We start from the raw sequence: 13,857 nt of genomic DNA, 5'->3' as shown, positions 1-13,857 counted from the left end.
TAGCAAAATTCACTCTCTAGCTTGGCCTGGCAGACACTTTTGAGATGACGAGACCACAGTTTGTCCCACCCACACCCTGAACCAAATTCCCTTTATTTCAATTACTATGAATAAAACATTAAATCAAATTTATATTTTAACAAGCATAATCTAGGAGCTCACAGAAAATAATTTGTGAGCTATCATTTGTATTGCTAGTAATAGTAACCATGTCTCGGCAATCCTGCCATGTATTTTCTGGGCAACTTGCAAGTTATGCTGCTTTGTTTGCCTGAAACAGTGTCATGAAAATACCGCCATCGTGCTGTATGCTAAATTCTTTCATATTTCAAGTGCAAAATGCTGTTTTTATTTGTACTCTACTTATTACATTCAGAAACAATTTAGAGTTGACTATATTTATGAGGATGAAACAAGAGATTCTGTTTCAGTGTAAACCAGGGCCATGTTCTGCAATACCAATGGTTTGGACATCTTGCAGATAGTGTTTAAAAGTTGTGCTCATCCTTGTCAGTCTTAAAATCCAATGTATCTCTGTTTCATCAGGTCTGCCAGTCATTGCTAAAGCTGCCAGCATATTTTAACTGGAAGAGTTTGGCTCCTTTTTAAACCATTCCTCACGTTCTCCTTCTGTAACTGAGAAGTTTAGGTTACATCTTGCACTTGTTGACAGGAACAGTAATATCTGTCAAACAGTTTTTTGTTTCTTTTTGGTTTTATAAGGAGTATTTTGGGCACAGACATAACATGACTTAATCTCATGTCTTTTGGAGAAGTTTCTGAGTCAGTGCAGTTGTTTCATTAGTAGCTTTCCATTGGTCTGTGCTTCACTCCAGCAACCTTTATCTGACTGGTTGGCAGCAACACCCTGGTACCCACAGTGGCTCTCATTAATGGGTTCTTCATTGTATAACTATGGCCATGAGAAGTATATGCAAAACCCAATGCATTTTATCACTTATAATTCAGGACAAACAGTTTTCCAAAAAAAATCTCTGCAACTATTGAAGTCATATGGACCTTTTTCCTCTAATTCTCTTTTTGAGCTGTTACAGCACTGAAAAAAATCTCTTTTTCTCTCTTTGTCAGAAATGATGTGTAGATGATCTGCTTTCAGTAGTTCTTAATGGGTTGCTCTGATTGGGAATTATTCATTCCCAAATCTGTATAGGTTGCACAATGTCTGATAACTCTGAAACACATTTATTTTCTTATGTGTAAGAAAGTAATGGAGGACATAATATGCATTTTTTTCTTCATTCACTTCTCTGTGCTACTGTCAATCACTGTGTTGAGTAGAAATGGCCTAAACATTCATATTATGAAAGTTTTAATGCAAATGCAGATTCAAGTTACTCCACAGTCCTATGCCACTATCACTATTGCTCATTTCTTTTGGGGAAAAAAAAATTAAAATTTAAAACTAGAAATAATTTCCTGTCGTGTTTTATTTTTAAAATCCAAGATATTGCAACAGTTCACATAAAACATTTCAATTGTGTTAGGGTGGCATATTTTATCAGCATGTCACACCAAGTCTTTGCCTTTTAATTTTTCAATAAAAAGCAGGTTTGGACCTTAAAATTAACATCAACCTGAAATAGCAGTTATACAACCAATTCTAATTGCTAACTGCCTGAAAACATTTCACAAACTTTTTATCTCCAGATCTTTTTTCAAGTTCTATAGTTACATACCTGAATATTTTAGGAGTTTGCTTTGGAAGTCTTTCTGCAGAAAACAATGTATCTTTCAGATTTTCTTTTCCTCAGAACATCTCATCAGCAATTTTCCTAATGTTTTTGAGCTTTGAATGTATTTTCCTTCCAGATACACATAAGCTATTTCATTCTGGTAATAAAAATACATTTTTCCCCTGATAGTCCTAATTCTGGGACAGCAAAGTTTTAAGTAACCCTTTCATTCAGAAACACTTTGTTTTTTCCCTGACAAACCTGTAACGCTTTTATTAAATACAATGTTAGATTTTTTTCTTTTATTGTTCTATATAAGCAGAAGACAGGAAGGGAGAGGGGAGGAGAGGAAAAGGACATACATTTCCTCTCTGCTTACAAATGCCTTTACAAGTGGTCTTCTCCAGTGCCTAAAATATCAATTACTCCAATGGAAGAGTTCTTAGAAAATCATAAACTAAAACAAAACACTGGTGGAATTAAGAGAATATCCTTCATCCAGAGCTTTCCTGGAGCACATTTCCACTCCTGTTGCAGTGTCTCAGGAAGCTCCAGAGCTGGAAGCTTCAAAGGCTGGAGTGCTTTGAGCCTAAGCCCTGCGTCGCCTGTGCTTGTCTGAGAAAGCACTCCAGCACTCACTAGGTAGCAACTGGTTTGCAAGACAAGGGCACTCATATATCTCCAAAGTCTTCCTAATACATCTACAAATGTATATTTTCACCTAAACCTGTTTCATTTATTAAAAATCATAGAATCATAGAACATGCTGAGTTGCAAGGGACCCATCAGGATCATCAAGTTCAACTCCTGGCCCTGCACAGGACACGCAAGAATCATACCATGTGCCTGAGAGCATTGTCCAAACACTTCTTGAACTCAGACAGGCTTGGTTCTGTGACTGCTTCCCTGGGGAGCCTGTTCCAGTGCTCAACCAACCACCAGATGAAAAACCTTTTCCTGGTATCTAACCTAAATCTGCCCTGACAGCTTCATGCCATTTCTTCAAGATGAAAAGCAATGAACAATGACATTTTATGCCTCTGTATAAGTTTATTGCTTACACAGCCTCAGCACTGCAGGATGTGTTGCTCTTCAAGGTATCCTTTACACAGATAATTTCAAGTTTCCTTTCTGTGTGAGCTTGGACTCATCAGATTCTTGCAGAAGGGTCTGCCTTTTCTTGATTCACCTAGAAGTTCCCTGACCCCCTTTCCTGGGTATCTGTGAGATCCCCTCAGAGATGAAAGACATGAAAGCCTTTGATTTCAGGGAGCTGCAAACACAGCTAACCACTAGACTGGGCTGGCAATAAATGTGTGACAGAAAGGAGTCTCCAGTATTCATAGAGATTGCTCTTACAGGCATCTTATTTCATCAAATATCAGACTGAAACACAATACACACAGATATACACCCTGCTACTGAAAATCTCTGTAAATATCTGGGAAGGTGCCCAGGTGGGCATAGACATCACAGAAGAAAGCAGTTGCCATTTTTTTTCACTCTTTAATGATAAGAATATGAAGTTCAATGACTAGGGGCAGAGGACTGCAAGGCAACAGCCTCAGGACTCGACTGTTCCTGGCTTGAAGCAAATTGCTTCACATTTTAACTCCTGTCTGTGAAAGTGAGAATAACAGCACTCTCTGTAGCTTTCAGAGTTTGAAAATTAAAGATGATATGCCACAAGTGAAATATTAGGGAAGCTATATATCTGTATGGCTGTATTTCTGTATCATTCAGTCATACACTTATGAAATCTATACCTAGATTTCAATGTTTCTGTTTGGGCTCATGATTTCATACAACAGTGGATTGCATTGATTTATAACAAGTAATTCCAATAATTGTGCCACTTTCCAGTTTGTTGAATAGCAGTAAAACCTCTAACACTGAAATGAATCCCTGCTGAAACTGTAGCCTGATTATAACACATACAAACAATTTGTCTGAGCCAAAAACTAGGCAGAAAGGTGGAAAAATTGGCATCATTTTGTAATGAATTAAATCTAATAAAAACTTACCATGTAAAACAAGAATGGATCTAAGACTGGGGTAACAAAGTGATTTACATAGCACAAAAATATCTCTTTCAGTAACATTCTAACATAAGGATGGGATACTTCATTTACTGAAACTAGACTTATTTTTTAATATATTTCTTCTTCAAAGTATCTTTGTACCTTCAAATTTGCAAATGCTTAGATCAACAGAGCTAAAATTGAAGAGATTTATGTTTCTTATAAAAGCTAATGTACAAAGCTACCTTCTGAGTAAATTGAATTCTTTAATATAAAAGTTTAAGTCCAGCAATCTATAAACTCTACCAGTATTTTCTGACAGCTTGGAAAAGTAATATTCTAGATAAGAGAAAGGACTGTCTCTTCCATTTCATTTTTCTATTGATTATCTTCAATTCTAGTACAATAGTTATGATTTACAGAGTCATGAATGCAATCAAATATGTAGGTATATAGAGCTGAAAGGAGCAATGTATTTAGGAAATAGGTTGTCAAGAGGTAGAGGAAAGAAATTCCAGCAGCAAAAAGCAAAAATTCCAGTGCTATATTACTTTGACAGTGAAACAACCTATTGCACAATCTACCTTACAGGATTTTCAAGAGTATCTGAGTGCCTAATGCATAGTGAAAGTTTTCATTCTATACCTATACCCCTAGGTCATTATGTGTTTAGAGTATGAGCCAAAATAAGTCTCTGGACAGGAATAGAAACAGACTGTATAGTAATTAATGATGGTCAGCAGATGAGCAGTTGCACTGCAGAGGGACAGTAATGAGTGGGGTGGTCTCTGGAGCCCCCAAAGCATCCTGTGTGGGCTGGGAGGAGAAAGCAGGCAATGGGAAAGACAAACAATACAGTAATCCAAGGATGAGCTGAAAGCCTGTGAGCTGCTGTACCATGTCTTCCACATCTTTCCTTCAACCACCTTCCTAACTGACAATTATACAGGAAAACAGGTTGTATGGATTAAGAGATGTCAGTCCCCTCACACTGCAAGAGAAGATGTGCCCTCTGTAAAACATAGTGAACTGGTACCACTGTCATGTCTCAAATAAATCAAAAATAGGATTAAAAACACCATTATGGCTTTGAATTAACCAGCACCCAGTAACTAATACTACTGCTGAGTCAGGCATTCAATCACAAGAGTAAGGACTAAGCAGCTGCTTCATATTAGCAGCTGCTGATATTAATCATATTAGTTTATACTAGGATTACAACAAAGACTTGTGATCTAAAAAGGTACCTCTGTAGGAGCACAGAGGACACCACAGAAAACCTATTGCCCATCAATATCTGGAAAATGCATTTCTCTGTAAAAATAAAGAAGCCCTCTGTTGATCTCAAACCTACTCCTATCTGGAAATATAGACTCTTTCTTGAGAAATTTTTGCCTCTTTCTTGGAATTTGCCTTATCACTCAATCCTTCCAGAGTTAATCCTTGCTATATGCTTGCTACCAGTATAGCTCATTATCTCATTATCTTTAGCCCACATTTGCCAAGGTCTCAAATGTAAATGACTAATCCATAACCTCCATGCAAACAATGCTTCCTTCTTCATTTATGTTTTATTCTGTATTAGCCAAAATGTTTATTATTATCCTAAACCTATAAAGAAAGCTGGGAGATCAGAATAGTCTCGCTATTATTGCTCACATCTGTCACCTGCATAAATGACACCTTATAGTTGTTTTTTTGCAAAGCCACAGTTATCTCCAGGCTCCTGTTCACCATTCCCTAGATTGGCACTATCTCACTGCAATGAATCAGAGGTGGGTACTTGCTTGACAATGCCATGCTTACTTATTTCTTCATCTTCCAATCCCCCCTTCCATTTATCACTGCAGGTGACAGTCTACTATGTAACTTCTTTCTCCGTGTAACTCCAGCATTATTTGAATTATTTTGGAATAATTCAAAATTAAATGAAAATCCAACCCACCATTACTATTTCTGTAGTGGAGCCCTGGGCTTTTTCTTCATTATCCTTGCATTATTAATCCATGCCTTCCCTTTATGCATCTTCCCAGGGGACCCATAAAACTTTACCTCTGCAAATAAAATAGTCACCTCTCCAAGCTATATTCAGCCATAACTGTGCTTTTTTATCTGCTGTTCCATAATAACTTCATTCTTTTTCAGCCTAGTTTTATTACTAATCCCAGTTCTTCAGACATGCAAGCAACAAGCATCATCTCAGCCCCACTTAGAAATCCTCTTCAAGTCTTAGTCACAGACGTACTAGTCCAAGTTCAGTGGAGAACTGACTGACTGGTTGAAGACTCACCATTGTAAGCCAACAGACCTCATTATTGTACTTCACCCTATTTCTTTTTTTTTGTCTCTTGTGATCCTAGAAAATAAAAAGTTAACACTAGTCCAAAAACATTCTAGCAGATAGTAAGTATAAACCAAAAATTAAGATGCATTATCTTCCATCTTCTTCAGAAGAAAAAAAGTTTTAAAACTTTCCTTCCAGCCTCCAGAGCTGAATTTACTTTACTAAAGTACCTTTTTTAGTAGAAAACTGCAAACACCCTATTTCAGTAAAAGAACCACTGAAAAGGTGGGTTTGCTGTCATTTTTACTAATTCTATTGCCTCATACTCCCCCAGTTTAACCCCCAAAGATGTGGCCAAGAAGGTTTTTTTCATGTATGTAATTATATACTCAGCTATTCTGTCATCTTCCTTTTCTAAGAATCTTCAACCTACATCTGACATACACCACATCTCCTTACATAACCATAAGCCTTCCACAATTAGCATTCCAACTCATACTTTCTTTAAAGCTATGGTGCCACTCTAATTCCAGTACCCATAGCCTAATTGGGGGGGGGTGTGTGTGTGGAGGGAACCAAGAAACCAAAACCAAACACTAGAAAACATAAAGAGGTTTCAGAAATATCTTCACCAACTTCACAGTTCATCATGACCAAAATACTCTCAAACCAGTATTGCTACCTAAACCTAACCTAACCTAAAGAAAACTCAAAATGTACAATCCTCCATGCAGTCCTCCCAATACTCTCAAAACTACTGTAACCCACAACCACAGCGACACAAATCCAAGCAGGCTTTCCATGTGAGACAGACTTTCTATGTGCTGCTTTCTACTTCTTCATTAGTTTAATCATGAAAAGCACCAAAATCTGCCTTTTAGTACACAGCTACCTTGTTTTCACAAATAGTTCCACAAGAACATACCTTAAACTGTTGCTGAGTCCTGATAAAACAATTGAGCCATAAATAAACCCCAGATTTGCTGGTACATTGGGGTACCCCAATGTACCACCCAATGATTAAGGTAATCCTACACCATAAAAATCCAGTTGAAAGCTGACACACCATTGAAATATGTAGTATTAAACCCCACATATCAGCTATTCCTGTATCAGCTATTCCTCTGATAAACAGTAGCACAACAAAGCCACTCAAAAACACTAGAAGTTTCAGGAAAAGACTTGACAAGTAAACAGAATAAAGATATCCCACTAACATATCCTCCAATAAAACAAGAATAAATTTAAAATACAAATAAGTACCCCAAATTTACTGAAAACCCACACCCAAAAAAAGCAGTAACAAAGAAATTGTAAGGAGAAGAAAGTGATTTTACATGGAAATTGGGCAAAATACGTATATTAATTTCCACTCACATATCAACTGAGGCAAATAGTGTGAATGTAGTGGTAGGGTTTCAACCACAGAGAACAAAAAGAACCAATCCCTTGAAAAAAAGTTCTACATCTCTCTCCTTTACCCTTCAACTCCCTTTAACTTCTCCATAAATCTTATTATAATGAGTTATCTGTCCTCTGGTCAAATAACTCCTCCTGTTTCTTTAGCTGTGTGTCCCTCTGTGTTCACCCAGCATCTCCACTATGGCTCCCATCTGTTCAAAGAAACATAAAATGTCAAAGTAATTTTAAAATTACATGTTTATAACTGTTTGTCATCAGTTATCACCTCCAATGAAGTTAAATATTCTGAAGTTAAATATCTCCCATAAAAATTCCCTCTCCACTCCGTATAACAACTTGGGCCAAACACAAAATATCCCACTCCCATCGTCCTCAGGTTTCACTTCTTGCTCACATTTAACACTGCCAAAGTGGCTGGGCCTGGGCCCTTTTTATTACTTTCTCTGTACGAGGAGACAACCATTGCTACTCATGGTTGGATAGTTAATTCTGCCTCTTCACCTAGAGACTGGATTCAGAGCTCTCTCAATAAGAGCTCTGTTTCCAGAGAGAATAAAGCTACTCTTTTAATACAAAATCCTTATTTCTGAAAATAGGTGCATATTTAAGAGCAATTATTATGAATTAAACTTAATTAACCGTGGATGCCTGAAAAATTTTAAACAGCATCTGTTTGGGGAGAGATTTGTTCACAATGTATCTAATTTCCTTTGAAATCAAACTTTGCTGATGCACATAAATCTCAGAACATTTTTTTAAATGGCAGTTCTTTCTTTAGCACTGAAAGTTTCTTCTTTAAGGGCAAGAAAATAATGTATTACCACAAAGAATAGAAATCTATATTAGAAACTGTCTTTTGTATATCTATCTCCTTTGTTATGGATATCTCCTATGTTACTTTTATCACCTCCCGTATTTTTAAGTCAGATCATCCTTTTCCAGTAGCTGCATGGTCATTTACAATAATGGCTTGGCAATATATATACACATATATATACATACATATATATACACACACACACATATATAATGATTGTTTGCAAGAAAATTTTAAGATCAGTGAAAAGATAATTTTTTAGCGCTGACAGGGACCCTGTAGTCCAAAAAAAGTAATGGACAGATAAATAGGTATCTTTAAAATCAAAAAAGTTATGATTATTCCATTACTCACTGTTCAAAGGGGAAGAATGAAATTACCAGGCAATAGGTTTTTAGTTAACAATAGAAAATACTGCTTCTCATCACATCTATTTAAATTCTGGAACTTCTTGACATGGCATGCTGTGAAAGGGAAAAGCATAAAGGAATTCCAAAGAGTTTAGACAAATTCATGGAAAACAGGTAAAAGTCTATCAGGTATGATGGTCCAAGCATGTGCTAAGAAAATCCTCAACTGGGAGAAGTATTTCTCACTAATTTCCTGCTACCTTCTTTACTCTTCTGTCTACTTTGACAGTGCTTGAGCTACAGTCAAGTTACAGACTTGTGATCTGCCTCCGGATGGTACATTGTTCATTAATATTTGTGAGTATAATGTTAAGATAAATTAGCTGTTTTTCCAGTTGATTTCCATATCAAGAGTAGTTATTCTTTGTATAATTTGAGGGCAGAGGACATCAGAGAGACCCCAAACATATCACAGTTCAATAACAGGTTGGGAGACTTACTGTTTATTAAATTGATTGATTTCTTTTTTTTTATAAAAATAAAATAAAATCAGATATTTTAGCATCACACCTTGGGCTTAAGGTGGCCTCTATAACTGAATAATTCAGATTAAAGTACTTTTAGGAGACACTGTAACATTATCTGAATCAAGCATTATAAATACAAGCTATTCAGACTAAAGGGTAACTTCACAATTGTGTCCTGTTAAACAAGGAAAACTATAGAAGACAGTAAGAAGGAGACAAAGAAAAAAAGCCAGCTGTGCTTACAGCATCAAATTGAAGGGTTAAACAAAAATGTAATGCAACACATATTTAAAAATCAGTTCTGTGTGCTCTGAGGTTAGTACTCCTAGTGCTTTCACCAGAATGCCATTGCCCTAGTGTGATGATACCATCAGGTCTAGAGACCTGAGCACTAATTCATTTGCGTGAATTTAGAATGACTAAATCCTGGCAGAGAGGGTTTTTTTCATTTTTTTAAACTTGTTTCCAAGGCCCTGACACATAAACACACTCCTTCAGTTCCCATTTTATGTGGGAGTGTTAGGCAGCTGAACACAGATGGATTGTAAGCATCCAAAGCCATTTGTTTAGCAAATCAAACGTTTGCTTTATTATTTTCAAGTGATCAAAGAGCACCTGCTTATTTCTTGTTCTAAGCCAGTCAGACAGAAACCGGTATCACAGCTATAACACTGTCATCCTGATGTTTATAATCCAGGCCCCAGCTAAAATAGTGCTCCTTATGAAGAACTTAAAAGCATCACAAACCCATTTTGCATAATTCATCAGGTACCTTGTGAGTGAAGGTTCAGGACCAGTTTATACACCATCCAATTTGACAATTCACTCCTGTTATTTGTTATTCCAGCTGTACTGCTGGTCTCCCAAATGGATTTTTATTTCCAGCTTGAATAGTTAGCTGCACAGTTTGTTAACTATCAGAATAAAAAAAGAACACCAGATACAAATTGCAGTGTTCATTACCATTCGGACCAAATAGGTGCCCACCATAGCTACTGGGAGTCATATCTTCAATTTTGATGAGCCATGGGATTTATGCACTCAGCCACTGATATAACTCGAGGATTCAGTGTGCAAACAAGCTTTACAAGCAGATTTAACCCCTGCATGGATAAATGTTAAGTCTTCTGGAGGAATGTTCTATCAAAAACTGTGGAGCTTCTAATAAGCAAAACAGGACTAACACATAGACACCAAAAAGCATATTTCTCTGCCCTAACCCACCAGAGGAAGCAAGTGTTTTTATGTAAGCTGTACTGGGCTAAATGTGCTATTAAAATTCAAGGTAACTCAAAAGGTGTGCATTTTCTCTTTGTCTACTTCCCACAGTAATCTAGTGCTACCAAACACAGTCAGCTGCTAGATTTTGTCAGAGCATAAATTCCAGTTTTATGAGGGGATGCATGGATCTGTGGGGAGGCAGTTGCTCTAGACTACAGCTCTGTGACTGATCCTGCAAAATGGAAGCATGAACTTACCATATGGGCATGAGTAATTGGATTAAAATTTCTGTGATTGATTTTCTATAAAGTTAAGGGCATGAACAAATATTTTTAGAAACAGAGTCTCAGTGTGTGTTGTGTTTTACACTGTGGAAATACATTAGACCCTTGTTCTGTGTGACTCTTCAGTTGTTACAAGAAACGTCCTCAAATGCAGAATACAACAAGGGGCAAAACCCACCAGCTTCACACGCAAATGAAAACTCCATATTCCATTTGCCAGTAGGTTGTTATACTTACCAATATTGCAATACTTTCCCCCATAATTTTCTTTGCAATCGCATACCATTTTCCCACTGAAGGTAACCATTTTACACTCTCCACCATTCATGCAAGGATCATGAACACAGCCTACAAGCAGAAACCAAAGATCAAACCAAAGGTACAAATTATTCAAGAGAGTCAGTCCATTTTATTTTACTTAAGTACATCTTCTCTGTGCATACACATTTTTGGGAAGAATTTTCTTTTTTGCTCATCTCAGACCTACACTTGATATAAATCAAAGGAAATTCGGCTGGTTTCTGCCCACTAAGGTCTGTCTCATTGTTTTTACTGCTATTGGATAATGTCAGCTATTGAAAAATATTATTAATGAACAATAGATAAAATGGGGGTGGTGATTATTATTACTAGTGGTGATGATATTAACACTTCTTTCTCTGAGAGGGTTCTACCAGTTCCAGGCTTGCCACTAAGCTGTATTAAAACTTCTAATAACACATCTAGTAGGCAGTTCAGTTAAATATTTTAGATCTCTGATTGGGAAGTATTAAGTCCTATCAAATTTTGCAACTCTCCCATGGACTCCTGATGTCCTAGAAAGCCATTGACTCTCCATGCTTTAGTTTCCAGTTATGTAAGGTGGGAATAAAAGCACGCACCTATTTCAAAGGGCTTTTATGAAGCTTGTCTGTACTGTAAGTTACTTGGGAGTCTGAGCAGGGTAGAAGTCAGCCAGACTGAGTAACAGAATAGCCATACCAGAGCACCTATAGAGGTGAGGCATATGGTTTGCCTTGCAACATCTCTCCTTCCAAATGGAAGGTGATGTGCTGGCTTCATCGGGTAAGCGAGAACCCCAAGTGCATGCCCTGTGCCTGGCCAGCTGTGTTGAGCACCTGGTAGCCCTAAAACAAGGAAGAGGCTTCATAACCTAAGCACTACCCCAGCCAGGAATGGGTAAGTTTGGCCAAAAATCATGGGGACTCTGGGGTCAATGCAGGTCATATGGGATCCTGGAGGTGGGTGAAGTTTACATGGTAGCAACTTGAGAGTGGGATAGACTTGAGAAGAAACGCAGAGGTGAAACAGCAATATGAAGGGATTGTAGGTGTGCAGAGAAATATAGAGCAGGGCGTGCCACTCAAGCATGTTACAGTTTTGGAGGAGAAATTTTAGCATTTCTACTATATAATCTGTGGCATATTCTTACATGCAGCAGGTCAGGATTACATCCCTCTCAAAGAAAACCCTGCGGTGTGTCCCTAAAATTCATCATAAGGCATATAATTACTTCCTCGGATAAGGATGGACATATTGAAGTGATTTCCTGGGTCAGTATTACTGCTCATGCATGGAAAGGAAAGCTAAAATGTTCTCTTTTAGGGATGGTATGTGAGGTGCAAGAGCAGCACTATGGTGTGTAACACCACGCAGGCTCTAATATCCTCACTGTCCATGCAGGCCTACATCTGTAACACAAAATAGTGCCTTACCTGTGTGTTCAACACGCTCGCACTCGATCTGGCCGTTCACACACATGCACTGCTCCACAGTTCCGTGTTGAACTCTTGACCAGCTCACACCCACATCGAAGAACTCATAGAGATTGTCGTCAAAACATTTCTCTGAAATGAAGTTTTACAAACAACACAAGCTTTCAGATGTTATTCCTTGCAAGAAACAGCGCCACAATCTCCATCATTCTCTGTTCATCCCTTCTTTCCTGTTGAGCAGATCTATGTTTGTTGGCAGTGCTTCTCAAGTAAGCCAGCCTCCAGAGTGTGGAGGCACCAAGCCACTAGAGCAGAAGCTCCAAGGACCTGGAGACAGAGGTGGCTTTCGCCTAAAGCATGACAGCATCATCATTACTTAAGCCCTTCCAAAAGTTCGTTCAGCAAACAGAAAAAGTCAAATCGGTGGTATACACTTGTGTCTGTGCCACTTTAATGTATCATTCACTGAAAAAGGCTTCTTTGTTTATTGTCAGGAGAGAAGTCTAGAGCTGGTGGGGGACTTGGCAGTGTAGGGCTAATGGTTGAACTCAATGATCTTAAGGGTCTTTTTCAAACTAAACAATTCCATGTTTCTATGAAAAGCCTTCATTAAACTTCAGCAAGCACAACTGAAAACCCTCAGAGAAAAATCCAGACTCTTTGCTTGATGTGCAGCAAATTGGGAGTGACATCACCATAAAACTGGAAAAATAACCCAAGCAAAGCTTTTTGGCCTGACTCTACTCCTTTGAAAATGACTGCCCTGAAGGTGGAGCAGCTACCCAGGTACAAAGCCGACATCACAGGAAAAGTTGTAACAGACCCATATGTGCATATACATAAGGAATAAGGCATCACCTGAAATTGTGTTGCTTTGTCATGTCTTTATGCCCTACCTACTAGATATAAGTAATTTCCAAACATGTAAGGGTTATTTAAACCTTAAAACAGCAAAGGAAGGGGAAGAGGCTTTTTGTGCTTCCCATGCTCAGAGCATGCTTGCATTTATAATTGTACAGTCAAGCTATTTTCAGATGTCCTGTCAGGAATGGATTGTCTGTCACAACCATTTGGAAATCCACCTACACAAACACTCATGCTATAGTGGTCTCTCCCATCAAGCACTACCTTTTCATCAAGCAAACATTAATGAGCTTTACTTACTACTCATATTTCGTGTTGTAACACCCATGGAAGAAGATACTTACTCAGCTGACAATCCTCGCCTGTGAATTCCTCGGGACAGGTACAGTGGTACATCCTATGGCTATGGGTGAGAGAACAGGTACCTCCATTTTGGCAAGGGTTGCTTGCACAGTGATCTAGAGAGGCCACATAAGAGGTTGTTGTTAATAGGTGCCAGATAAGTCAGGCTTTGCTGTGTTAGGCATCCACTTGATTGCATGAACCATTTTGGTTCAAAGCACAGTGGCTTTAATACCACCTATTAGGCTAAAACAAAGTTTATCCAACCAATTTACATTGGGTTTGTTTTCAGCTGTATAGTAGCTATATTTATCCG

General features: G+C 38.0%; 1 protein-coding gene across 1 annotated transcript in view; it reads right to left on the bottom strand.

Moving 5' to 3' along the window:
• Window positions 1–13,857, bottom strand: part of HGFAC (HGF activator) — a 42,808-nt gene that overhangs the window by 15,169 nt on the left and 13,782 nt on the right. Inside the window, exons 5-7 of the mRNA XM_027718427.2 lie at window positions 13,544–13,657; window positions 12,336–12,467; window positions 10,858–10,968 (exon numbers count right to left, since the gene is read on the bottom strand). Of these exons, the coding sequence (XP_027574228.1) occupies window positions 10,858–10,968; window positions 12,336–12,467; window positions 13,544–13,657 (357 nt within the window). The remainder of the gene's footprint in view (window positions 1–10,857; window positions 10,969–12,335; window positions 12,468–13,543; window positions 13,658–13,857) is intronic.

Source organism: Pipra filicauda, unplaced genomic scaffold (assembly GCF_003945595.2).
Source record: "Pipra filicauda isolate LSUMZ 115617 unplaced genomic scaffold, ASM394559v2 scaffold459_size522612_pilon, whole genome shotgun sequence".
Lineage (NCBI taxonomy): Eukaryota > Metazoa > Chordata > Aves > Passeriformes > Pipridae > Pipra > Pipra filicauda.
Note: the sequence above shows the minus strand (reverse complement) of the source record. Positions and strands in the feature narration are given on the sequence as shown.